This window comes from Xiphophorus maculatus, chromosome 22 (assembly GCF_002775205.1).
Source record: "Xiphophorus maculatus strain JP 163 A chromosome 22, X_maculatus-5.0-male, whole genome shotgun sequence".
In the NCBI taxonomy this organism is placed as follows: Eukaryota; Metazoa; Chordata; class Actinopteri; order Cyprinodontiformes; family Poeciliidae; genus Xiphophorus; species Xiphophorus maculatus.
In genome coordinates, this window is record NC_036464.1 from 24,638,480 (window position 1) to 24,664,531 (window position 26,052).

Consider the following 26,052-nt stretch of genomic DNA (forward strand, 5'->3'; position numbering starts at 1 on the left):
GTTTATTGTCTTATCCACATCCATGAGAATGTCAGCAATCAAAAATAGTCCATTTGTAAATGTCTAAAGATTGGAGAACACATGCCACAGCAACAACAACCTACCAGGTCTTTAGGGAAAAACAAACTGACCAGAAAAAACTGATACATATTTTTTTTCTACCTTTGATGTAGACTAACAGTTGTTTAAATTGAGTCTAAATCCAGCATGGAGTTTAAAATTTTTATTATAAATTTTCAAATAACTAAGCTCTATCATATCTCAATGGTCAATGTTCTCAATGAAGAATTCCTAGATAATCTAAGAATAGATTGCAATATAAAGCTTTTACTTATCAGGCTACGTAGTTCTATTCTTTTTCTGTTTAGATTATGTTTTTACTGATTTTTGTTGTTGCTTAGATCTCGCTATTTTAGTTATTTTAGTTGTTCATTTATTCTCATTGATTGCGTTTTGGACCCATTTGCAGGAGTTTTTTTTGTTGTTTTTTTGTTTTAGTTGTCTCTGCTTTGTTTATCGCCTCTCCCTCAGCCTGCTTTCTGCTTCCCTGCCCAGCTGCATGTCATTTCACCATTGTCCTCTGCCTCCACGTTCACTCAGCTGCTCATCTTTCTCATCTGATTAGCACCGCCGGTTTCCTGTCATTTCCACTCATTCCTGTGTGTATTTAAGCCTTTCATTCTGCCTGGAAACTCACTGTAACTCAGGGGTCTCAGGTCAGGTTTCTGGACGTTTTCCATGTTCATGCTTGAGCTTTGTTTTGGACAGTTCCATTCCATGTTCTTTGGCCACCTCTCAGTGTAAGAGTTTCTTTTTCATTCATTCATTCAAAATGCCTTGTCCTCCAGCTGACGTCTCTGTGCTTTAGTCCCCCAACACTGGTCCTGAAGATACACTGCTCCGCATGTTTTAGATGTCTCTGCTTTAACACACCTGACTCAGATGATCGCAGTTCAGCAAAAGTCTGTAAATCAGCCATCAGTTGAAATCAGGAGTATTGACACAAGTAAACATCTAAAGCACCAGGGTTTCCCCCAGTGTATTATAATCCTGGCGGGCCACCAGGCTTTACTTGTGCCCCCACCAGGCTAAGCACTGCTTATATTTTCAAGTTATTTTAAATTTTTTAAATATGTTTTAAGACCTTATATTGGATTCATCTTCCAATCTTTTAATAACACACAATTACCAAGTGATATTTTGAAATTTCCTCTCAAGTTGAAACATTTTTTAACTCAAAAACACGACGGGACGCTGGATGAATGACTGCCCTAGCACCCAACCATCGGGCTTAGCAATTTTTCTGGGGGAAACCTTGAACATGTAGGGCAGAGTGCCTTGAGGACCAAAGTTGAAAAAGACGGCTCCACACCATTAAAGTTGACCCTACTCTTGTGAAACAGCTTCCAGCTACGATTACAGTGACACTTTTAGCTTTAAACTTTTCTTTTTTTAATAAAAGTTTATATATTTGGTACAAAGAGTGAGTACATTTGTGCTTGGGTTGTTCCCATGAAAAACTTTAGGCAAATTGTATTTGGTGGAGGCAGTGTGTTCACCGGGTAACTTGTGAAAGCTGGTGACCAGCATGAGGAGACTGTGTACAGTTCTCACAAACACCACCGAGCTCAGTTTTTGCTAAATTAATACATTTGTTAAATCGACAATATGGCATGTTTATTCAAATTTCAATCGCACAATCCAATAAACAAACTGAACTTTACCTGGATGAAGACTGGATAAATCTGCTTTTAAGGAGCGTTTCCTTAGATTACGCTTGCTGTGCTTAGATGCTCCTGTATCGCTAAAAAGAAAGAATGCCCCCTTTATGTTGCTTTTAAATGCTAGTTTGTGTACTTTAAGCATTTCTAGTGATTTAGGTGTAATCAGTTTAATAAATGCATCTTAATTTTTGCTTCTTCTACGTATGGTAATAAATAATATGGTAGAGACTGGGAGGGTGTGTGGTTTTGCACACATATTGGATATGAATCAGCTTAGAACCTGGTAAAGATTAAATAAATTGTAACTTTAAATCCAAGAATTTGTATTTTCTCAAGTGAATAATTAGGTATATAAACTGAATTGGAGACCATTTTCACACTTTTAGCAAAGAAAGAAGAAAAGAATAAGATCTCTCAAGGGGTAAACATGTGACTCTCTGTCTTCAATAGTGTAATCTCATCTGAGTCATACCACATGCTGCTCACCTAAGACATAGAAAACACGCCAGAAAGAGGGCAAAAATATGTAAACAAATGCAAACAAATAAGGCATTGCAATGGATGTTAGTTTCACAGAATAATCAACATGCCTTTCTGAATTGAATTGTGCAGCAGAAACTCAGTCAAGCACACTGACCCAGAAAGAAAAAGTTAAGAAGAAGAGAAAGACACTACCTTCTTCCAGCTCCGACCAAAGCTCCCCTATGACATTTTCCACCAAAAAGGTGCGGCTCTGCCGGTTGCGCCGTGCATGCTCCTTAGCTGGTTGTTAACAGAAAGAACATTTTGCAATGAGTGTCAGGAAGGCAGGAAGCTCTGCTGTGTGAGGAAGTGATGCGTACAGTGTAAAAGGAAAGCAGCAAGCTCAGGTGAACACGTTATAGAATTTAATAATATACAAGATATATATCTACATATTACATAATAAAGGAATTATTTTCTATTATATGATAGAACATGGATTATCATTTAACTCAGTATAAGCAAATTTGCTTTACAATATTACGCTGAGATCCCTTTCCTTTGTATTTAGATTTTATTTTAAGCATATAAATCTGTATTTTTGTTGTTTATTCTACAGACAATAACGCAAAGGAAAAATATGCTGCTCATGTACATCCAGTTTCCTATATTAATCCATTCAATGTGCATACATGCCCTGACTGATGTAAAGGGATTGAGGTCAAGCAATAAAAAAAGGACAAAAAAAAATCTATTTAGGATATTTATTTTGTTCTCTAAATGAGAAGCAAAAGTGCATTGTCTATCAGAAACCTGAATATTTTGGTATCAATCCAATATCAGGTAAATGCAGTGCTAGTATCGATACCAGGTCCGCTACCGATACTTTTTCTTGAAATGCCATTATTGTTGAATATTTTGGTGATTTGATTTCAGCTGGTTGATTATGATTATGATAAAAATTCAGGGCAAATAGTTTAGGCAAATAAAATGTTCAATGAACTAACAACAATATAACACAATGTAGGAGAAAAAGACTAGAATAATTCCCTTCTTACCTGCAAATTTCGAAAAGAAAAACAAAAGCATCCATGTCATTGCAGCAGTATCGATCCAATACCAATAATCGCTGTGGTATTGATAACATTGACATTTAGACACCCAGCAGTCCTCAACATTAAGAAGATGCTGGTCATGTGCTACCAGCATCAGTTGGCCTTTGCATTAATACTTTGAGTTCTTTTTGTTATGTGATACTGTGCAATGCTTTTCTTGTTTTCACCATTTTAAGAAGTTTTTACAAATTTATAAAAATATCCAGACGAACTTCTTGTAAAATGTAACCTCTGATGCCTTTTTCACATTTTTCTCACAGACATGTACAGTTGGTCCAAAATTCTTTTCATATCCATAATCCTGACTTATTTAGAGCTGAAGTAATATTTTAATATAATGGCCATGTTTCTTTAAACTGTAAGTAATATTAATGTTTGGGTGTAGCCCAACAGATTAAGGTGATGCTAAGGAACCTATCCAATGTCCAAAATTTGGAACTCAAACATAAATAATCAAAACCATGCAAAACACTGCTAAGCAATTATAAAAAGGGTTTGCATGCTGTGATGTTGGTAAAGGTGTTTTCCATTTATTCATGAAAAGCGTGTAAATCATTTTGAACAAGCATTTTCTTAACAAAATGTAAATGAGAATATCAGGGGTTTTTTTTTCAACACTAGCATTCCTTTTACATCATTATATCTTTTAAGTCACGCCTACTTGATACCCTGCAAAAAGGATATTAAACCCTTCTTGTCTATAAAAATATTTTAATCTCTAAGTCTGTCTGCGTTATGAATACTCTTAGGGTTTACTGTGTGGTTTATGCAGGAGCATCTGCAAGATGTTAACAGAGGGTACGCACAACACCGTCCCTGTATCTGACCCGCAAGAGCACAACCACATCATGTCTCACAAAACCAGCATTTTATTACATCATCACACCAGATGTAGTCGAATGGACACAAATAATCAACATGGTTTTGGACAAATGTGACACTGCTTCATGTGATTTTTTTTTAAATTGTTTTTGTTATAGTGGTTTTCTCTAGATTCATTTTTTAAATATATTTTAGCTCGTTATCTTTGTTTGGTATCACAATTTTTGGATGATCTCAGAAGTGTATCTGTGTGACGAAATGTTAAAACAGCATGGATTACGCAAAGGAATCTTTTTTTAACAGCACTGAAACACATTTGATTGCAACTGCATTTACGTTTACAAGCAACTTTCTGCATTAATATACTCCAAATCCAAGGGAAAAAATAGCATTCATTCTTGGACTCATTCAGCCATTCTTGTGCTTTGGGTAGAAAACAAGTTTTAATGTATCTGAGATTAGAAAATATGAAGAAAAAAATCCACAGTGTGAGACAATGTCCGTCAATGTAAGTACGGATTTCAACATCCAGCAGAGTGTGCTTTTAAAGCAATGTTCATCCCCCCATTAGTGAAGAAGGATTTCATGTACATAATTATAAACACTGTAGTTTTTCCCCTGGTAATAAAACAAACAGACTTTTAACGTTGCTTGCAAATTGCAAAAACATAATTTAAAAAAAAACCTTTGATTGATATGGAATAAAAATGCATTTAATGCTCAACATAAACACCTTAGAATCAAACATACTTTACATTTACAAGAACAGTTAAGCAGTAAGTGTTGAAATGACTTATTGTGCATGCAGGCGGATGTGCAAATGAAAGCACTGGAACAGGAACATCTATGCCAAAACCAGAGGACATCTCATAGTGATATCAGGCAGTTGACAAAGCATCCAACACTCAAAACAGCAAGTATGTATCACCAAATGAAATATGAAGACACCATGCAATGTGACCAGAACAGTTTGAATGGATCACATTTTGGTTTTGGCAGGACGCTATGTGCTCAGAACATGCAATGCCCAGCATGCAAGGAGTGTAAAAAAAAACATATTGTGTTTAGATGCTGTCCCCTCCCCACTGTTTGAAATAAAGTAATTGTTGAATATTTAATCCTTTGTATGAATCACCAAATTGGACTTAATATGCCAATTCAGTTCCTGTGACTAAAACAGCCTACAGTAGATGATTTTAGGGAAGGAGGAGGCATTATTTGTCACCAAAAAAGAAATGTCTGGCTTGTTTGCACATTTGCATTTAGTTGTACTAATTCATAGAGAACTTACCACAAGTTTACGGTCACACAAAAATATTTACCAGAGTAATAAATTAATGACTTTTATCAATTTTTTGGTGTAGGAGTACAGAGGACCAGAACTGACATAATTAGAAATAAAAGCAGAAATCTATATTTTTTGGTTTTCCTTTTCCCTACACACGCATTTTCATCAAGAAATGTATACGTGTCTTTTTTCCTATTCCTTATAAATGTGTTTTTGTCAAGAAATTCATATATTTTCTTTTGTATTTTTTTTAAACGTGCTTCAATTTTTTTAAATGTGCTGGAGTTATAACACTATTTTCTAAAAATGTTGCTAAGCTCCAGCTCACTGATAAACTGCTAACCATCTCTGTTTCAGCTAAGTCCAGTGTGATGCCAGCCAACCAATCAGCAGAAGCTGAAGCCTGACGACACCGCCCCTCATTTGCATTTAAACATTCCTCGATCACAACGCGACATGCACAAGAAAAACTTTTTTTAAAAAAGGAGACAAGGCAATGACAAAAGAATGCTTGTATAAGGAAAAGACAAAACAAAATAAATACATTTCCAGATGAAAATACATGAAAAACGCAAAAGAAAATATATAAATTTTTTTGACAAAAGCCCATGTGTAAGGAAAAGGCAAAACAAAAAATATAAATTTCTGCTTTTATTTTTAATCATGCCAGTTTTGGTCCTCCATATAGGAGTGGTGTAGGGAACGTTAGTGAGAAGTGAATAGTGTCAGTGTGAAAGGAAGAGAAAGGCATTTGCAGTTGCTGCTTCACTCCATTTTATGTTTCAAAGGAGAACTGAAATCACTTCTTGAAATACTGATATTGCATGAACATCATTTATTGAAACTCTTCATACAAGGGACTCATTTCTCTGACTCTTAGTGCTTCTGTCAATAAAAGCTGAAATGGGCCGAACCTGTCCACTTCCGTCCTGGGCGCACTACGCCGCAGCCAGTCGGCCACTAAATTAGTGCTGAATTGTCTGGCTGGCTGTTTCACTAATGAACATTTCACTAATGAACAGAATAAACATTCTGGATTTAAAAAAAAAAATAAAAAATCCAGAAGACTTCTTGGGAGTATATGATAAACATTCACACCAGTATGAACCTGAGCTGACAGCTGGATCTCCAGATTCGAGAGAAAACTCTTCAGAATCGGATTCTGATGATCAGAACCGTCATGGCTGACACACATAGCAACCGAGCCGGGAACGTGGGATGATGAGAGCAGATTGCCACTTCAAATGGTCTCTATTCTGTATTTTTACATTTATTTTTGGGCTGGTTTGAACAATCAATTGCAACACACAGTGAACCATGTTGTGACCATTTTCATCCACTGTTGAAATGCTTCATGCTCATAATGCTTGGTGGAACCGCACAAGTCACACATCTCGGGGAGGCCATGAAATATGCAGAAAACACCAAAAGCATATTTTATGATTTAATTCACTTGAGCTCATAAACAATTTTCAGGTCTCCTTTTAATGTTAAGATAAGAAAAGTGTCTTTATTTGACACTGGAAAAATCACTATATATTCATGGTAGAAATCAAACATACTGACCTTCCCCTTAAATCTGGCCATTTTGCTATGTTTTTGAGGCACATTTAGTTTTAAACGCAATCTTCAAATTAAATAATAACATGGATGAGCCTTTGATGCCTGATAATATAAACTTACTGAACACCAAGTCGCCCTGACTTGATTTTAAAGACAACAGCTTGTATGCTTCAACAGTTTGACAACACGGTCCACCATGCTGAGTAAAGGGAACCTCAAAGACGCACGCTCAGCCCTTTGCTCCTCACTCTGCTGACACACAAACGCACCATCAAATTCAGCACAAAACCAGTTCATTAACTTGGCAATGGCAGAGTAGTTGTTTCCCTGCATCCCCTCTATGCCACACACACGCGCACACACACGCAGTGGCACAGCGATTTTTGGAGTGTACATATCCTCCCAGATCTCTTGCTGACTCTTAACACCACACAGTACAAGTGCTACATTCAGAGTGACAAACAGAAGAGCTTTGAAATATGAGTTGAGATTGGTAAATTTCTTTCTTCTATAATGTTTTTCTGTTTCTTTAAGACTTTTGTGCTGGAGGCCTTTATTGACTAATCAGACAGGAAACAGTCAGCGAACGAAGGAAGAAAGACATGCAGCCTGGGTTGGGAATCAAACCCGACTTTAAGGACTACAGCGGCCAATGGCTTCCATTGATTCAGTGGGCGATGAGGATGCCTAGTTCATATGAATATTTCCTTCAGTAATTAGAAATACAAAGAACTCATTAATATTGTAGTATTTTAATTTTATAGTTTAAATGTGATTGTTTAATTTGTGTTGATGCTTGTATTGCAAAGCACAATTTCTTACTACCAAGTTCTGAGAAAAGAAGCAACAGCAAGCTTAACTGTGATGAATTCAACTTAATAAATATGATGTGTGTTCATGCAGTTTGTGTTGTTTACCTGGAGACACTACAGAGGCGAACGGTGTGAAATAAGGAGAAAACAGCAAGTTACAAAGTCAGTTCTTATGTTGCTGAAGTAAGTCAGAGTTTTCTGTGTTGCATGTTGAGAAGAACAGGAGCCCAGAAACAAGCGGCATGGTGCTAGCCGTGGTATGCACAGCGTAAAACCCGTTAGTTGAAAAGATTTAAAGCACTTTTTGTGAATGTGGACCAAACGTACCTTGGGTCATCCCACTCCCCACATTGTCGTTGGGGCTGAAGCCGTTCTGGGTGGTTTGTGTGCCCAGGTCCACCATCTGATGGAGGCGCAGCTTACGGCAATAGATGGAGGCCGCCTCGGGCTCCAGAGCAATGATCAGCTGTTCTGGGTTTTCACGTGACACCAGAGCAGACTGCAGAGAGGCAGAGGAAACAAAGTATGATTTATAATGATCAGAAAATAAAAACTTCTGTCCTCTACAACAGTGGCCCCCAGCCCCTGGACTGGTACCGGTCCGTGGACCAATTGGTACCAATTTTGATATAAAACAGACTCTGAAAACAGTCGCGTATTTGTTTGAAATAAAAAAATAAATAAAAATATCGCCCAAAACTCAAGAGACATCTCATTGAGACTTTTCTTCTTCTGTGGCGCATTAGTGGAGTCTACTAATGTTAGCTCCCCCTGTTGCCTGGTCTGGAGGATCTATTATTTTGAAAATCCTTTAACCGGATTCTGTCGGTTACATCTTGAGCGCCAACATTGAGCCCACAAACAGCAGAATGATTTAGAAACAGCAGCAACAGCATCTGTGCCGGTGACCACTGCTCTACAACATCCTGCACAGTGTGTTTATGGACGTAGTGTTGCTGCTGTTTATCAGCTTTGTTCAAGCTTAAAAACAACAAAAAAAGAACAAATTTGAATGTGTGAATGTGTAATCATGATAAAATACAATATGACAGGTCATCTCCACTTTCAGCACAGCAAGGAATGGCAGCGATTACAGCGTTCCCTGAACGCAACTTCAGGGTTGGTTAAATTCAGCACTGGTGTTATTTATGCCACAAAGGTCCCATTTCAGATTTATCTTATGCTTAAAAAGATATTTTGTACCAGTGGATCTGATTCATATTTTAAATTTCACTGATTATTTCTGTCGAATGCATGTTTTCTTTTTCATCTTTTCGCTTGGTCTTACAAGATTTGATGAAGTTCATTCCAATATTTACTTAATGAAATATCAATATAAATACTACTACCACCAATAATAATAATAATAATGATAATAATAACACAACAAACTTATATATATATTTTTAGTCCACTCAAAGAGGTATTGGAACAAAAGGAAAAACTCTGACAACATAAACACTTAACTTAGCTTTCCCTCTTTTATATCTGGCCTGGATGAGCCTGATACATCCAGGCCTGATGTTTTCCTTCTGCTGGGTTGCCTCTCAGGCTGGAACTTTATCAGGATTCAAGGTTTTCCCCCAGAAAACGTCCTAAGCTCGGTGCTCAGGGAGCTACGGCAGTCATCCATCCCGCCATGTTTTTGAGTTAAAAAATGTTTAAAGTTGACAGGAAATTTGAAAATATCATTTACTAATTATGCATTTTTGGAAGATTGATAACTAAACACCTATTATAAACTCCTAAAAAAGGAAAATCACAAAAAAAAACCTAACAATGCTAGGCCTGGCGAGGGTACAAGTAAAGCCTGGAGGCCCGCCAGGCTTAAAATACACTGAGGGAAACCCGGCGGATTTCAGAAACCAAATTAAGTGAGGAAATGTGGCTGACTGGGTAAAGTTGTTGTCCTGCTACTCCGAAGTCGTAGGTTTGATTCCAGATTTCTCCGTTCACAAGTTCATGCCTCGTCCCGTGTTGTCCTAAGTGAATGTGACTTTTGCGTTTTCAGTGAACAGAATAGAAAAGACGCTTCATAAAGCTAGTTCACTTAAAGTGTAAATAATTTTACAAAGCATGCAAAGTTATTTACGTAGCATAACGTATGTAAAAAATTTTCTTGGTGTGATTTTTCTTCCAGAATTTAGCTTCTTCAGTTGCAGTGATCGAGAAAGTAACAGAAAGTCTTGTACTGCCTCTGTTATTTCTCCTTTTGTCTTCTGTGAAGAGCCAATCAACTAAATCCTCTTGCAAGATGCCAAGTCACTGTGTGTGCTGAAGCTTCGCTCTAACACCTTCCACTCTCACTGGATTTAGCAGCCTGCTCTGTTCACTAACCTGACATCCCAAATCTGGAACGGACCAGAATAAGACAGAATAGAACAGATCATCTTCTTCATCTTTTCAATAAAACCCATGTATAAAAGTGAGAAGGTTGTTTTTGTTGTTTTTTTTTGCTGGTTGGGCAATTATTGTTTCAGAGAAAAAAAATATAAAAGACAAAAGAATGCTGCATCTCTAACTCATAAAAGTTCATCACACACACACACACACACACGCAGTACTGATGGTCCAAATTAATGGTGGCTGGTTGAAACTGAAACTTAATGTTAGGACTTCCTGCCTGATTCCTTAGTACTGCTGTGTGCTCCATTTGGGGCATTCATGGGACATTAAAATTCTATTCCAGTTAATATATTAATCCTTTCAAATAAGTAAATAAATAAATAAACAAGATAGTGGCACACCTCCTGAATGCTGTAAATTCATGCTTAGCGCCAAACGTTTACAGAAAACAAGCACGTTTTCCTAAAAACTAACTTTCCTTAATCTATGTCTAAATTAGACCTAACAAACATTGAGAGTCAATTCAGAAAAGTCTGGACTTCAAGAAAACATTAAGATAATGTTTCCGGTAAGATTTTCTTCAGTAAGATATTATCACATGGCTTCATGTAGAAGCGTTTTTAGCCTGTTTAGCCACTTTGTGCACATGAAAGGGAAACTCATCTTTTCTGCCAAATTGTCTTAGAGCTAATGAGTCAAATTATGTATAAAAAGTATGGAAGCAAAAAAACCAAAAAGAAACAGACACTCAACCCACCTTATAGGCTGCTTCCCTCATGAACTGTTTTGCAGGCATTTTCCAGATTGCTGGTACTGTGATTACCCATCTCACGTTACTGTTGTCAAATTCACTGCCGGTTTGATCACTGAGCTCCTGCAGGAGAAACGCCAGGTGGAGGTTAGAGCTCAGTCCTAGACTTAGACAAACAACATGACAACAGTTCTGTATTTGAGAGAGTGGAGTTTTACTGCTCCTGTTTTATATTCGATGATCTGCATGTTGCAGCAGGCGTACCGCTACTAACACCTCAGAGCTCAGAGCAGAGGCCGGCCAAATTTTCTCTTTACAAAATATTTCAATCCATAAACATGGGGGAATTTTTCTGCCATAATTCGTGAGCACACATTTTCAGTCTGAAAGCAGGATTATGTCTTTTGTTCTCAAAATGTTTAATACTTGTGCTTGCATTTTCATTTTGAAAGAGAGTTCTGCAAGCGGAGATTTGCTCTGGGCAGAGACACACACACAGCACACACACTCTGAGCACGAGGAGAAGTTTTGAGCACAAGTATTAAAAGTTTTGAGAACAAAAGACATGAAATCCTGCTTTCAGACTGAAACTGTGTGCTCTCAAATTAAGGCAACCCCCCCCCCCCCCCCCCCCTTAGGCAAATTGTTGAAACAGTCCCCCAAAATACTGCATGTCCAAGAAAAAAAACAAATTTAATACAAACTAGCGCATTGATGATGCGTTTTACCTTTAATGCTTGCTCCTTAAAGAATGCGAGCGCATAGGCGAAGATGTCCAGGGCTTTCACTCGCTTTCCGTTTGCTGCGTGGATCTCAGTGTCAATGGACAGATTCTGACAAACACAAAAGAAAGAGACGGGCCTCAGTCTGCAGCAGCTTCTCAGCCCGTTTTCTGACGAGGTCACGTATCTTCATTCAACGCAATAAGAATTCATAAGGTGCTCTGCTAGCGCTACGATTTGCCAGGTGCGAGATTAGCTGACAATCTATAAAGTGAAACTGACAAAGTAAGCGATGGAAACAATATAAAGAAGTAAAATTTGAATGTTGAATAAACAGTTAAGAGCTGAAAAACCGGGGAGCTTGTAACCGTATCTAAATCTGTCTCTAAATAAGAAATAATGGACTGCACCGTGGTGAGCTGGTTTATTTTAAATAAAGATTTAATCGGGTGACAATTTTACACTTGTATATGTGCTTTGCAGACACCTACTTTATTCACAGACTGGTTGCAGTATACTGCAAGTAAATTTAAATAATAGTCCAAAATGTTTCAGCACATATGGGAAAAGGGCTAAGGTATGGCTGCTTGGAAAACAGTTCAATTGTGCTTGTGTTAACAAGCACATTTCAGTGTTTGTTAACACTGGAATTGTGTTAACAAGCAGCTTGAACTAATCCGGTTTCCAGGTTCATACCTACGACCCCTCAGGCAACGAACCAGTAGCAGATCATGCAACAGCAGAACAGCAGAATTGCAACCCGGGGGCCAATTCTGATGCACAAGATTGTGTGAAAAACATAACGCGTCAGACTAGCCAAGGTCGGCAAGTCACTGAATAACCCAACCACCACAGCTTGAAACACGAGCAGCTGAGCTGGTCAGCATTTATTGATCAGGCGCTGCAGATATCCAGCGTGTTGTAAAGCCTTACTGCAGTGGTGTGAAGCTTCATTTTGAATTTCTCCAGGTACAGCCAGTGTTTGGACTCGCTAGGATCCAGATCGTGGTAGAAATCACGGGCTGCGTATCCGAAGCTGTGGAACTTTCTGTCTGGAGTCAGCAGGATGGTGGTTGGAGTCTTCTGATTGGAAACACCAGGGTCTCCGCCCTCCCAGCGCCTGAAAAGGGGGGGTGGAGACAGGTAATGTCATAGACATATTTATGACATAAATTTACTGTGTTGAAAGGACATCATCCAGCATGTTCCAGCATAATCGTGTCTGGAATTAAGACTTTATTTAGCTATTTGTATCGCAATAAAGTAAAACAAAATTGGCCGAAAAACCTGGAAATAACTACCCAAAGTAGAAGAAATAGGAAGAATCATTACTTCAAACGCACTGACGAGACTTCAGGGTAAAAAAAACAAAACAAATGGTTCCTGAAAAGCAGACTGTGAACTGGTTGGTTGGGATGGGGCAATTTTAACAAAATAGTGTTCACAAAGAACATCAGAGCATCAGGAATCTCCAGGCAGGATTCAGACCGTGCAAAGAAAAGCCTCACACTGACATAACATAAAATTAATCAATAGAGATCTGTATGGAGAGTTTATAGAGGTGGGATTGGTCGTATGGTATTTGTTTAGGCATGTAACATTGTGGGGTGTTTAATGTCTGGTTCAAATAGCAAGGTCTTAACATTACAGGCTGATTTTCAAAACCCAAAAGAGTCCACACACACACACACACACACACACACACACACACACACACACGCACACACACACACACACACATACACACACAGTGATAAAAAAAAAAATCACAGATATCTGCAGGGTGTGGTGTCCAGCCACAGACAGATTTCACACGCCAACATTCAGATGTCAAACAGGAAATCTATATTTTGCTTAAAGAAATGTATCTAGTTAAAAAAAAAAAAGCATCCGCAGCAAACTAAAGTGTAGCTTGCTGCGGATGCAATAAACCAAAGTATCATGCTCAGATTACAATCGTAACATGTCACAGTAAAGGAGAAATGGCATCCATTAATGTACACAAAATTAGGTATCGTTGGATACTTCAGTCCCTTTTTTATATGTTGATGAAGTGTTTTAAAATGCTGCGTGAAAAATAATAATGGAGTTAACGTGTTAACTTAGGTTCGGGAGCTGGGCCACGCCCAAACCACACCTCGAATTTTCCAGGTGGCCTATTTATGCTCTGCTCACCGACTCATCTCAGTCTGTTACGTTTCATCAACCCCACCCTCCCTTACCCTTTACCTTTCGTCTGGGGGGGACGGTTCCTGTGCGGGCTCGGGAAAATAAGAAGGTCCCGTTTCCTGAAGACCAAACCCCCACGCAGAGTCTTCACCTCCATCAAGCCCTCCATCACTCTCCCCAGGTAACCAAATCAAGATCATTCATCCCTTCAAACCTTATCCTTTCATCCCTTCATCAAGAAATCTTTAAATGTATACCTTTAATGTGGTCCTCGCTAGTGAATTGTGTTTTGTTGATTCACCCCGCCCCCACTCTTTACCCCACTGACTGTCTGCATTGCAGTGTTGGCCCACCTCATGGTGTGAATGCACTCAGGCTCCTTTGTGAAAGCGTAAGCATAACCGCTGGATGTCGTGCCGAAGTCGATGGCGACCACCACCACAAAGGACGGTCCGGACTGCACCTGGTCCGTGTCACTTTGCTGCACAACAAAATTAGCACAACACACAGGTAAGAGGACAGACTAGAAGCAAGAACATGCAGGAAGTAAGAAATGAACACAGAGCAAGATAAATAATACATGATAAACTTCTGTGGTTTCAGCCAGTCGTTTACAGCAGCTCCTCAAAAAGTCTGTTGAGGATTTGGAAATATTTCTATGCTGTAAACCGCATAAACCTGCTCACTGCCTTCATACTGTTAATTATATGAAGACAGGACAAAATACGCAACACAGAGATTTTGAATATTTCTTTCTAAATTTTTCTAGAATGTCAAATTAGGTGGAAAAATATGCAGATGACGTACTCTCTTGCCTTAATCAGCAATCTGAAACTACCAAGGTTTTTTTTTTTTTTCTGATTTCCAACATACTGACATTCTCAACAGAACTTCGACACCAAGGTAAAATTTTCACTTCACAGAAAAAAAATATGTAAATGGTCTGAACTTACATAGCGCTTTTCTAGTCATTTTGACCACTCAAAGCGCTTTACACTAGAGTCACATTCACCCAGTCACACTCACAAACACACACACATTTATACACCCATACGCAGATCGGTAGGCAATTTGGGGTTAAGTGCCTTGCCCAGAGGCACATCGACATGTGGCAGGAGGAAGATGCAGCCAAGCAGAGAATCTGCCCTCCAACAGGTCAAAACCATGGATTAACTTGTTACTGGATATTTGCTGTGTGTCAGGGAACAAGGCATGAAGACGGAGTAATTTGCGTACTTGTACCATCACCATATGTACCAGGAGTAAGGAGAGTTACTCCTGCTGCTTCTCGCAACCCTTGCTGCCTTGGAATAAGAAGGTCCAGGATTCAAGTCTTTCTGTATGCAGAGTTTAATCCAGAAAACTTGCCAAGCCCGGTGGTAGGGGCTGTAAGGGCTGACCACTAGCAACTCACCATGATTCTGTGCCAGTCTGAGTGAAATGTGATGCGCGCAATCTGTGTAACATTAGAAGTTTAGATCGGGCCTAAAAACCCCAACTCAACTTGGCCCAAAACCAAAGACACTGAGCCCAATCCAACACAAATAAGCTTTTGTTTTTAGACCACAAAAATCAGTCTGGCATACTTTAAAGAAGTAGTTCTAAAAAAATGAGAGAAAGAAATAGATAAGATTTTGTGTTTATTAACAATAATATGGCTGCCTGTCGTTATTGGACAGAAAAGAACCACATTTGATGCACTAAACGAAGCCAACGCGTGTCGTCATCAACTACCTGTTTAAAATTCGTCTGACTTTGCACCCTGCTCCCTTAGTAGAGTGACTTCTCCTGTTTTGAGCTTCAGTTTTAACATTTTCCAGCTCCATTTTGTCACTTTTTTAACCACAGGGTGAGTCAAAGGCGAATGTTGTGGGATGTGAGACTGATAGGAGTGGAGCAGGATGGGGCCACATGTGCATTAGTTGTGCAGTGTGCAAAGCTTGTTGCAGTTTAATTAACTGCTGCTAATTTCTTTCATTCTTTCTGTCCTCAACAACTGCTACTTACTAAATGCTCCTCTAAGAAACATATTAGCACAATGTTAACGTTATATGGTGCATTCACATTTAGTTTCCTCTGAGCCACAGAAGCCCGATCCTGAATGTAACCTACGATCAGGCAGATAAATGTGGCCTGACGTAGGTCTGCTTCAAGTCAGGTCCGGGGCTGTAAGTCACCCAACTGGAGCTCTCAGATTCTTAAACCAAAATCTACTCGCAGCTATACGGACAAAACATAAAAATTGAGAGAATTGCGCTTTCAAACTGTTGCCCCTCAATTGTGAAAAAAGTCCTCTTTTTTTTTTTTGTCTTGTAAGTCTTGATTAATTCAAAAAGCAACTGAAGATCTTCTTTTTCAAACATACTTTTTCTCCAAGTTGTTTGAAGCCAACTTTAAGAAATGCTGTTTTCTTAAAGTTCTGGTCCAGAACAATATTCGAATGAAGTCAGAATCTACAGTAGCTGCTGTTCAGTTTTAGTTCGGTTCCCAGCAGCAGTTCATGCAGCGGATCACAGCGTTCTAATTTAATTGTATAAAATACTCTGAGGCTGCTCTAAATTGGTTTAGATCTTCTTTAAGTGAAATTTTTTTCTCTTCTACTTTTGTCAAGCTCGACTGTGGCGTTCCTCAAGGCTCAATTCTTGCTCCACATTTCTTTTCTATGCAGATGATTCGGATGATTCTCCGCAGTTTGTGCTAATCGCAGTCCTAACCTTATGTCTGCAACAGTCCCTCCGAAAATTACTTAAATTCAAAGCCCAAATTTAAATGTCTGCAAGCACATCATTTACCAGAATCTCAAACGCCGTCTTATTTTAACAGATTTGGCTTCTCTTGTCATTTCAACCAGAACCAGGCCAATCTGGCCGTTTTTTAAACCTCTTGATCAATGGCAATTAAAAACAATGTTAATAAAAGTGACTTGCCTTGCAGTGCTCTGCAATAACATATACAAAAACAAATAGATGAATAAAATTCACCTGGATATGCGAAGGCGATAGAGGGGTGATTCCTGGGTCGCCTCCACTCTTTGACAAAGAAGGATTCGCCATCTCGTCTGCGGAAGCAAACAAAGCAGATTTATTCCATGATTATATTGTGCCTTCATCATTCCTCTCAAACCTAGTTCATTTATTAAAAAGTCATAACATAATGCTTTAAAATGATAAAGTGGTAATATGGCCTGCATTTGTACGGCGCCTGATCTTGTCTAGAGGACTCCAAAACGCTTTGCGCTACAGTCATTCACTCATTCATACACACACTCACACACGCTTATGATGGTAAGCTCCGTTGAAGAGGTCCTGTACTCCGTCTCCATCCCACTATTTCCCCTGAAGTACCTGATCCAGATGGCTGCTGTTGCATTCGTTTTGCTGGACCTGGAGTTTCCATGGAGGTCCTCCAGAGGGTGCATCCTCTCTGTAAAACTATTTACAGTCTTGCTTCGGTCTTAGTTTTAGCACCACATATCTGATTGAAACAGAATAGATTTTTGTATCTGGAAAGCTATACCAACATATTGTGGCCACAGAGCTTTTTGACCCGCGAAGATTGATTTGGAAGAGTAAGACCTTCCATCACCACACATGGAAAAGAAGAAAAGATTGTACACACACACACACACACACACACACACACACGCCCACACACATCGCAATTTGATTAAAAAAAAGAGGCTGGGTAGACCTGCTTTTATTTTCAAAATGGATTGCATAATAATAAAGAGAAATGGGTTGTGAGAGTATAATTTTTTATTTATTCATTTATTTTATTTTATTTATTTTTTTTGCTGTGCTTAAATATCCACATTCCTTCTGCAAATGCTATCAAAGCTTTGAGTGCCAGTCGTGAGGCAGTTCATTCTCTGGTTAGAAGCAGACTCTAACCAGAACATGAGAATCTGCATTCAGGATTTAGATATATTTTTAATTAGATTGTTTTAATGTCAACATTGAACATGTTTTAAAATGTATATCTTAAACAAAATGCATACCATCTCTAGATACATTTAGATGCACAGGGTTTCCCCCAGTGTATTATAAGCCTGGCGGGCCACCAGGCTTTACTTGTGCCCCCAAAAGGCTAAGCATTGCTTATTTATTTAAGTCTTTTTAAAATGTTTGCATTTTGTTTAAGACTTTATAGTTGGTGTTCAGGTTTTAATATTCCAATCTTTCAATAACATAACTATTAGGTGATATTTTCAAATTTCCTGTCAACGTTAAAAAATGTTTTACTCAAAAACACGGCGTGCCGCTGGATGAATGACTGTCGTAGGACCCAACCGACAGGCTTAGCAAGTTTTCTGGGGGAAACCTTGTCTTATATTTATAATAAATCATTTCAGCAGTTACCTTTTAGCTCTGGGCTGCTTTCAGAAGCTGAAACTGGAATAATAATCAATAAGAAGAGGGGTGAGTGAATTTAAAAAGAAAATATTAAGCTGATACACAGTATGTTAATGGTGACAGAAGATAGATATAGGTATTACAATGAGTGCACATTTGCCTTTTTTCTTAAACAAATCAAGAAAAAATCTTAAATTAAACATGACACCACATATTGTGATTATTGTCAAGATCTATTTTCCAGAAACTCAAATCTTTTTTAAACACAGCCAAGTTGATACAGCTTGGAGTCGGGGGGGGGAGGGGGGGGGTAGTAAAACTGTCTGCCATCAGTTTGATCTCTGAACTCTCAGGAGGGCATTTCAGAAACGCTTTGTCGGGCTTGTCCTACCGCCAGGCTGAAGGACTGTTGAGAGGAGCTTCTCGGGCAGATGGTGCTGCCAGCGCAGACAAAACAAAAAACGACCAGAAGCGGGCGGCTCTCTTGTTACTAACCCCGAGGTCTGGAAAGCTCACAAGGTATAAAAAAGAATCATACTCTCCTAAAGCACTATGACAACATGCTCTCCACTTAAAACGCCGAAAATGCCTGTTGCACCTGTCTTTTAAAGACAGTGACATTTCAATTCAATTGAAGATTGTCTCCCCATTTGTGACCATCATTTTCATTAGTCTGTCTTAATAGCCTTTACTAAAAGTGTTCTTTGAACACACACAATAATAATACTCCCTCAAGGTATTGTAAGTGTCTCTTAGAATCGTCTCTCAACGGGACATCATGTTATCCATCCTATTTTTGCCTCACTCACCCTTTTCTCTGGTCCACCCCTACAGTGAGGATGAGTGGTCTGAAGATCTGTAATACACTTTGCCAAGCAATTACTCCGCAGAATTACAGACCACCTGTGGCTACACTCTATCTAGCCACCATCCAGCTTGTCTCCCTGCAGCACAAGGGTTCGTTCCCAAAACCTCATTTTAAACCAGGACTTTTTATTCTCACCAATAGACCCAGCAGTCAAATCACAATAAATGCAGCATCTTCATGAATATTTCATGAGCGCCATCACAAGACCACCCATGGTCCATAACTTACATCGATGTCACCTATTAAACACCATCCGTTACTTTTCGAATTTCTCGCCAACCCGTGAAAATATGTCCAAACTGTTTTTTGGTTTGAAAATTGTGAGAGAGTACAATCTAGATCTGTTTAATTCGTAATTTAAAAACGCCTGCTCATTTAAAAACAAAACAAAAGAAAAAGGCAATCCAGACAGTTGTAGTGAAGAATTTGTTTGGTAATTTTCAATCTGCAAATACGTGAAAAGGAGAAACCGTCCAGTGTTTTCCCTGATGTCGTTAAATTCCAGCGACACTGGATGTGCGGTCATATTGGAGGATCAGTATTTATTTTACAGAATGGTTCAAAGATGTTTAGATTAAAAGATAAAGCACAAACAACATGTCCTGAGACTTTAGAAAAAAACGTAGAAGGAGAAGTGTTATGGAGAGACGCATTTATTCTGGGATCTAGACCCATAAGGAAGTATATGCTGGTTGATGTGTGGACCCAGAACTTCTGTACTTGAACTAAAAACCACAGCTTAGAGACCTGATACAGTAGCTGCTCGTACCAATTTGTAGATTGTTTTCTACAATTTGGGATTCTGTTCCAAATGAAGGGGGGCCCTGTGATTCCCAAGATACAGAAATTAGGGAATACATTTTTGACCTGGACCGTAAAATCTTAGAGGCTGTAAAGCATGGAGTATCAGAGAATTTGACCATTTGTCAATTTGCTTAAGTGTTAAACTCTTGAGACAACTGATCAATATGATTTTTAACAAAACAATCATATAAACAGTTGAACAAAAACAATAAATCAATGATCTGATCAAATTAAACCATCCATCCACTATCTTTGCAGAGTGTTGAGGGGCACTGATGCTTATCTACGGCGGTCATTGGGCGAGAGGCGGGGTTCTCCCTGGACAGGCCGCTAGTCCATCGCAGCAAATTTAACCAATTTTTTTAGTTAACCTTTCATATTTGCTATACTAAAACGCATGATTATGTAAATATTTTTGGTAAAATAATCAGTTTACAATGCTAAAAATAACTTATGCCTAATATTGATCAATTAATGCGGATAGAATTGTGGCTGATATATATTTGACAACTAAACCCTAAATTCTGCCGTTTATGGATTGCAGTTTTCACTTTTGTCAACCAGTACTCTTTATGTAGTTTCACATTTCCGTGCTTCGTTAGATGGTCACACAATGCCTTTTGGTGAAAATGATGTTACGTTTCTCAAATAGTCCCTTGGAGTGACGAATTTCAGAAAAAAGTGAAAAAACTGATAGAGAGAGTCTGTGGACGGCTGGTTCCTGAAGAGGTTACAATCTGAGGAAATGCCTCAAAGCTCTCTGCTGAACAATGTTTTTCCTTCCTGTCTGTCTATAATGGAAACATTTGATAACAGATCCAGTTTTAACTCTGCCTGGATGCTGCAACTGCTTCCTTAATTTGAACTAGAGCATAATAGACAACCATAGTAGGCCTGTCACAATAGTCAATAAATCAATTAATCACATGAGAAGTTAAAACAAACTCAATCATTTCCATTGGCATGATTTATTGTTTATCTCTTTCTACCAAAAATTGGAAGATAAAAGTCTTCAGTCTGGTGTTTTGGTCTCAACTAAACCTTTTTAGAAGGACAATTTTGTTTACGAAGACTTCAAACTTAATTTTATCTGTTGTTTATTTATTTTAGATTTTTAAAATGTCTCCCAGTTCCAGTATTAAACGTTCATTACAGTTTAACGTTTACTGATCTTTAAGAATGAGCTCTTGCATTATTATTTTGCCATTACTGTCATATTTACTTAAAAATTGTCTCAAATCAACAATGTTATCGTTTATCGCAATAACTTCTGGAAAAATTAAGAGCCCAGCAAAATGTGTTATTGTGACGGGCCTACACCATACGGGTAAACACGTCACAGTATGTATATTTGAGAATGATCTCTTTACGGCAGGTGACTGAAACAAACAGAGCAGTCAGGTCAATGCAGAAAAGAAGGCAGATTTTTATGTTCTGTCATTGAATCAAACTGATAAACATCTGATTAGTTTTGGTTTTGGTTTCTGCACAGTGGCGCAGTTGGTAGCACTGTTGCCTTGCAGCAAGAAGGTCCTGGGTTCGATTCCTGGGTGGGGTCTTTCTGCATGGAGTTTGCATGTTCTCCCTGTGCATGCGTGAGTTCTCTCCGGGTACTCCGGCTTCCTCCCACAGTCCAAAAACATGACTGTCAGGTTAATTGGTCTCTCTAAATTCTCCCTAGGTGTGTGTGCATGGTTGTTTGTCCTGTATGTCTCTGTGTTGCCCTGCGACAGACTGGCGACCTGTCCAGGGTGAACCCCGCCTCTCGCCCGGAACGTAGCTGGAGATAGACACCAGCACCTCAAGACCCCATTAGGGACAAACGGTGAACAGAAAATGGATGGATGGATAGTTTTGGTTTCAAATACTAGCTGTTGTTTAATTAACTGCCACCCTCAAAATGAAAACATGTAAGTCAATGGGTCCATGAGGACAAGTGTCCTTGTGACAGTTAAAGGGTTAAAACTGCATTTATAAATTAAGCCTACAACATTTGAAGGAAAAACAACAACAAAAATAATAATAACTATGATAAAATCAGATCTATGACCAAAATTCCAAGTATTTCTGCTGTGAAAAACCTAACCAGTTTGTACTTGATGGTACTGTTTTATGAAGAAAATCAAAAAACATGTTGGGCACTGTAGCTGCCACTGCAGCTGCATCCCTTTTTTAGCATTCAACTATTTTATCTTTACAAATCACAAACAATAATGACTATTGACGCAAGTCGTGCATTTGGTAAATTCATCATCCTTCAGAATTGGCATAAACAATTTATTTAAAAAAAAACAAAAAACGGATACATACAAGAACTGGAATAGCCAACAACGAATCAGCAGCATATAACGTTTGATGCTGTAATCAATAATTTATCTATAGTTAAAGCTCGAAGTAGTCTTTAAACGTCCAGTCATCTCATGGTAGTTTCAGGAATTTGTGCAAGACAAGGTCTGGTGTGCAGCGAATCATCAGGTTGCAGCGGGCATTCAGTGACTTGCATTACATAACAATGGGCTGTTGCCAAGCCGCCAGAGAGACCAGCCTCACCAATTAAACTCTGTATACACGTTTCCCCCCCTTTTAGGCAAAAGGCCTCCTGTGTTGCCTCTTGTAGAAATTAACTGGAGCAAATAATATCTTCAATATTTGCAGATCAGAATCTCAAGCTCAGGAATGTCATAATTGTTAGAGAGTCTAATGATCTTGTGCATTATCAAAGAAAAACCTTAAATGAAAGCTCGATAAAGTTTAATGGAGGACTCGTGAATGCAATCTGTCAGGTCCCACTCGGACAAAATGCTTGTGAAAGCCGAGTTGCTCCGTTTCTCTTTAATGTGGACAGTGCAACTTGACCAGTGACTTTAAGTTTTTTTGCTTTTGTTTTGTGTGTGTGACACAAACAAAAGCAAAACACACGCACACACACGTGTGTGCGGGCGAGTGCGTGCGTGCGGGTGTGTGTGTGTTTGTGAGTATCTCGGACCCCCTCCAGTCAGTACAGCATACAGGTCCTCTCACGGTTTTAGCATGTTCGCATTAGCACACACCTTTCTGCAGGCAGCCTCCTCCATGAACAGCAAGGTTATCATTTCCATCCAGCAGTTAATAATAGTTAGTCTTATAATTATAGTAGCTACTTAATGAACAGTTGTGCAAAAGTATATACTTCCTCACCCCGTCAGATAAATGTTCCTCAAAAGTATTTATGTCTCCTGCATGTACAAAAACTGGACGGTGGAAGCAGACGAATTGAAGAGAAATGTCAACATAGCCGTCCAATCATATTTCTGCATAAAACAGCAACAAACTTCTGACCAATCTGACAACACTTTGCCCAGAGCTCTGTCCAAATAGTTTGACCCGGACCTGGTGTCGAGTTCGGCAGACGGATGACTCTGAGAACAAAAGGACGCAATTTAAAGCCGGGTTCTGCTTGAGGTTTCTTCCTGTTAAAAGGCAAAACATTTCTTCCCACTTCCACCACATGCTTATTTGGGAAAACTACTGCTGAAAAGTCAATGAATCATTGCAATAAGTTGGGCTTTCCATTGACAGGTTAACCATATTTGGCGGGAAACAACGGACGAGGTGGGTGGGATCCTCGGATACAGTCCTTGACTGGTGCAAGTGTTGCATGTAGAACAGGGATTGTTTGTGTTTATAGGTAACTTCACATCAATAGTCTGGTGGTGCTCCCATGTGGTTCCCCTCCGACTTAATATCTGCATTCTTCTGCTAGCTCATATTAGAACAAATGAGATCATTTGCCATAGCTATGTAGCCGATACACAGCTCTACATAGCAATGTCACCAGATGACTATGGTTCTATTCAAGAATAGACCAAATCAATACACGGTTGTACCAAGACTAAACTGAAGTTATTATTTTTCGACCTAAAGAGGAACGATCAAGAGTCAGCTTCAGTTATTACAGCTAGTGACTAGTAATCAGGCCCCAAAATCTAGATGTGATGACGGACTCATATCTGAACATCAAGAGCCAAGAAGAGACAGTTACAAAGTCGGCCTTCGATCACCTGAAGAACATTTATAGGACTAATGTCCCAGCAAGATCTCCATCCACGCATTTACATTTAATCAAATGGATTACTGCGACAATGCCATCACAGGTCTGCCTGGTCAATCAGGCGGATGCAGGTGATCCAGAAAGCTGTGTTACGACCAGTGTTGTAAATTTAATTATGCAAACATGACTGTGCATGTGTGCACTTTACTTGTGCCCCCACCAGGCTAAGCATTGCTTATTTATTTAAGTTTTAAAAATATATATTTGCATTTTTTCAGACTTTATAGTTGGTGTTCAAGTATTAATCTTCCAATCTTTCAATAACACATGATTATCAAGTGATAGTTTCAAAATTCCTGGCAACTCGAAAACATTTTTTAACTCAAAAACACGACGGGCCGCTGGACGAATGACTGCCCGAGCGCCCCGACCAGTTTTCAGGGGGAAACCTTGGTTCTCCGTTGCAGAGTGTTGCTGCAAACATCAGCGGAGAGTCGACCACAGCCGCATCGCGCTCACGTCCCGCCCGTCTTAGTGCCGAACAGACCCAGCAGTGGAGAAGCTCACTAATCGGGTAGAACCAAACTGCACATTAACCAGATAAGTGCGGGACTTGCCAGTTGAAAAACGCCCACAGCCACAGACGACAGCGGACATTACAGAGCAGCGTACAGGAGGATGATTGGCAGCGTTAAGACCTTCCTCTTTGCTCTGATTGGTTGTTTTTGACCAGGAAGGCGGTACATTTTTTGCAGACCTAATTGTAGCACTGGGAGGAAGTGGAGGAGCTTGATTTGTCTTCCCACAGATTATTTGTTTCTTATGCTGCACTCTCATGACATGGTGACAGTTTAAGCAAATATGTAATAAAAAAAAAATCTAATTTTTTTTTATTACATAAAAAATAAAAGGGCCTGACCCGGTTGGATTTCTAAACTACCAAGAACAGCGTATTTACATGTTTCAACCCAGAGGACATGATGCAGGACTTTTGCTGCACTGAGTCCCAACTCCAGTGGGACGGGGCCATGTGACCAGCCTCTGCACCGTTACACTGGGCCCGACAGGGATGTGTCTCGCTCTTCTGCTGAGAGTCACCGGCCTAACGCAGAGGACTCGCCATATCTCAACCAGAACATAAGTCACAGAGATGAGCTTCGACAAAAACGGGCATTTAAACTGCAAAAACACACAAGGCGAGTTCCTCCCTGCGCACATCCCTGGACAGCACCGGGCAGGACCGGGCAGGGCTCCGCACTAACATCCCGTTCCTGCAATGCGGCAGAAATTGTCGCAGGGATTTGCTAAACTCACATGACAACACAGTTGTTGTTGTTGTTGTTGTTGTTTTTTTTTTGTTTGTTTGTTTTGGATCAACGCCACAACTCAGAGCAGATTTTTTTTTTATTTTTTTTATTTACACATAACCTTACGTTTAATGGAGGGCTCGTGAACGCGCACTTTACGGTCGTGCCAGCGACAGCCTGGCGCGTGCCATTACAACTAGAAAACGACCGTCGTAGTTCCAAATGGCTAAAGATGAACGATGTGCTGTGAAAACTGAGCACTCACCTGTTAGTATGTTTTCTGTTCCTGTGTCCTTTTCGGTCATGGTGTCGCGTAGTTCAGCCTCCTCCCCGAGCTCTTCCCTCCAGCAACACCGAGCTGTTTCCCCGATTTGCTGAGGAACTGAAGAACGAAAGAGAAGCTCGCTGTTAAATCGCCGTTTGCTTCGGCCTCTCGACACTTTCTGGTTTTTAAGGGAAATGCATTCAAACACATGGGGGAAAGGCTGCTGGGTCTTAGGTAAACGTAAAAGAGGAGGGGGCTTCAGCAGACAGGATGTTGGAGCTCAGAGTCTCTGCTGCCGCTGTGCGCCCCGCCCATCCCTTTCACTCCTGTCCTGGTCAGGAATGCTGCGTCTGACCGCTCTGTTGCTATTGCTGCTCCGCTCAGAGCAAATGTTTGGGGGGGAAACTAGCGCCACACTCTGCAAGGCCCCACGCTTTTGTCTCTTTCAGAGCACAGAGCAAGTGGTAAACAACATAACAGTTAATTAATAGTATAACTCAACTATTATTCAGAACTAAGACTTTACAGAGTCCCCTACAGGGGGACGTGGGGAAGATGGTTGTTTTTTTTCTTTTGCGTTCCCTCGCGATATGCTCACTGCAATATTTGCTGGTCTATTTTGTATACAGTCACAAATGTCAATTTAAAATTT

The 26,052-nt window shown here is 39.6% G+C and overlaps 1 protein-coding gene across 3 annotated transcripts in view; it reads right to left on the bottom strand.

Moving 5' to 3' along the window:
- The window catches only part of hspa12a (heat shock protein family A (Hsp70) member 12A), a 33,229-nt gene extending 7,503 nt beyond the window's left edge, over positions 1-25,726 (bottom strand). The window contains exons 1-9 of one of the 3 annotated variants that reach the window (XM_023327913.1): positions 25,401-25,726; positions 16,756-16,832; positions 14,128-14,255; positions 12,539-12,725; positions 11,612-11,716; positions 10,890-11,006; positions 8,114-8,285; positions 7,892-7,900; positions 2,400-2,486 (exon numbers count right to left, since the gene is read on the bottom strand). In XM_023327913.1, coding sequence (XP_023183681.1) covers positions 2,400-2,486; positions 7,892-7,900; positions 8,114-8,285; positions 10,890-11,006; positions 11,612-11,716; positions 12,539-12,725; positions 14,128-14,255; positions 16,756-16,832; positions 25,401-25,440 — 922 coding nt within the window. In that variant the 5' untranslated portion in view covers positions 25,441-25,726. The remainder of the gene's footprint in view (positions 1-2,399; positions 2,487-7,891; positions 7,901-8,113; positions 8,286-10,889; positions 11,007-11,611; positions 11,717-12,538; positions 12,726-14,127; positions 14,256-16,755; positions 16,833-25,400) is intronic. The other 2 variants (XM_005806574.2, XM_023327914.1) reach the window with 2 other exon arrangements.
- Positions 25,727-26,052: the final 326 nt, after the last annotated feature.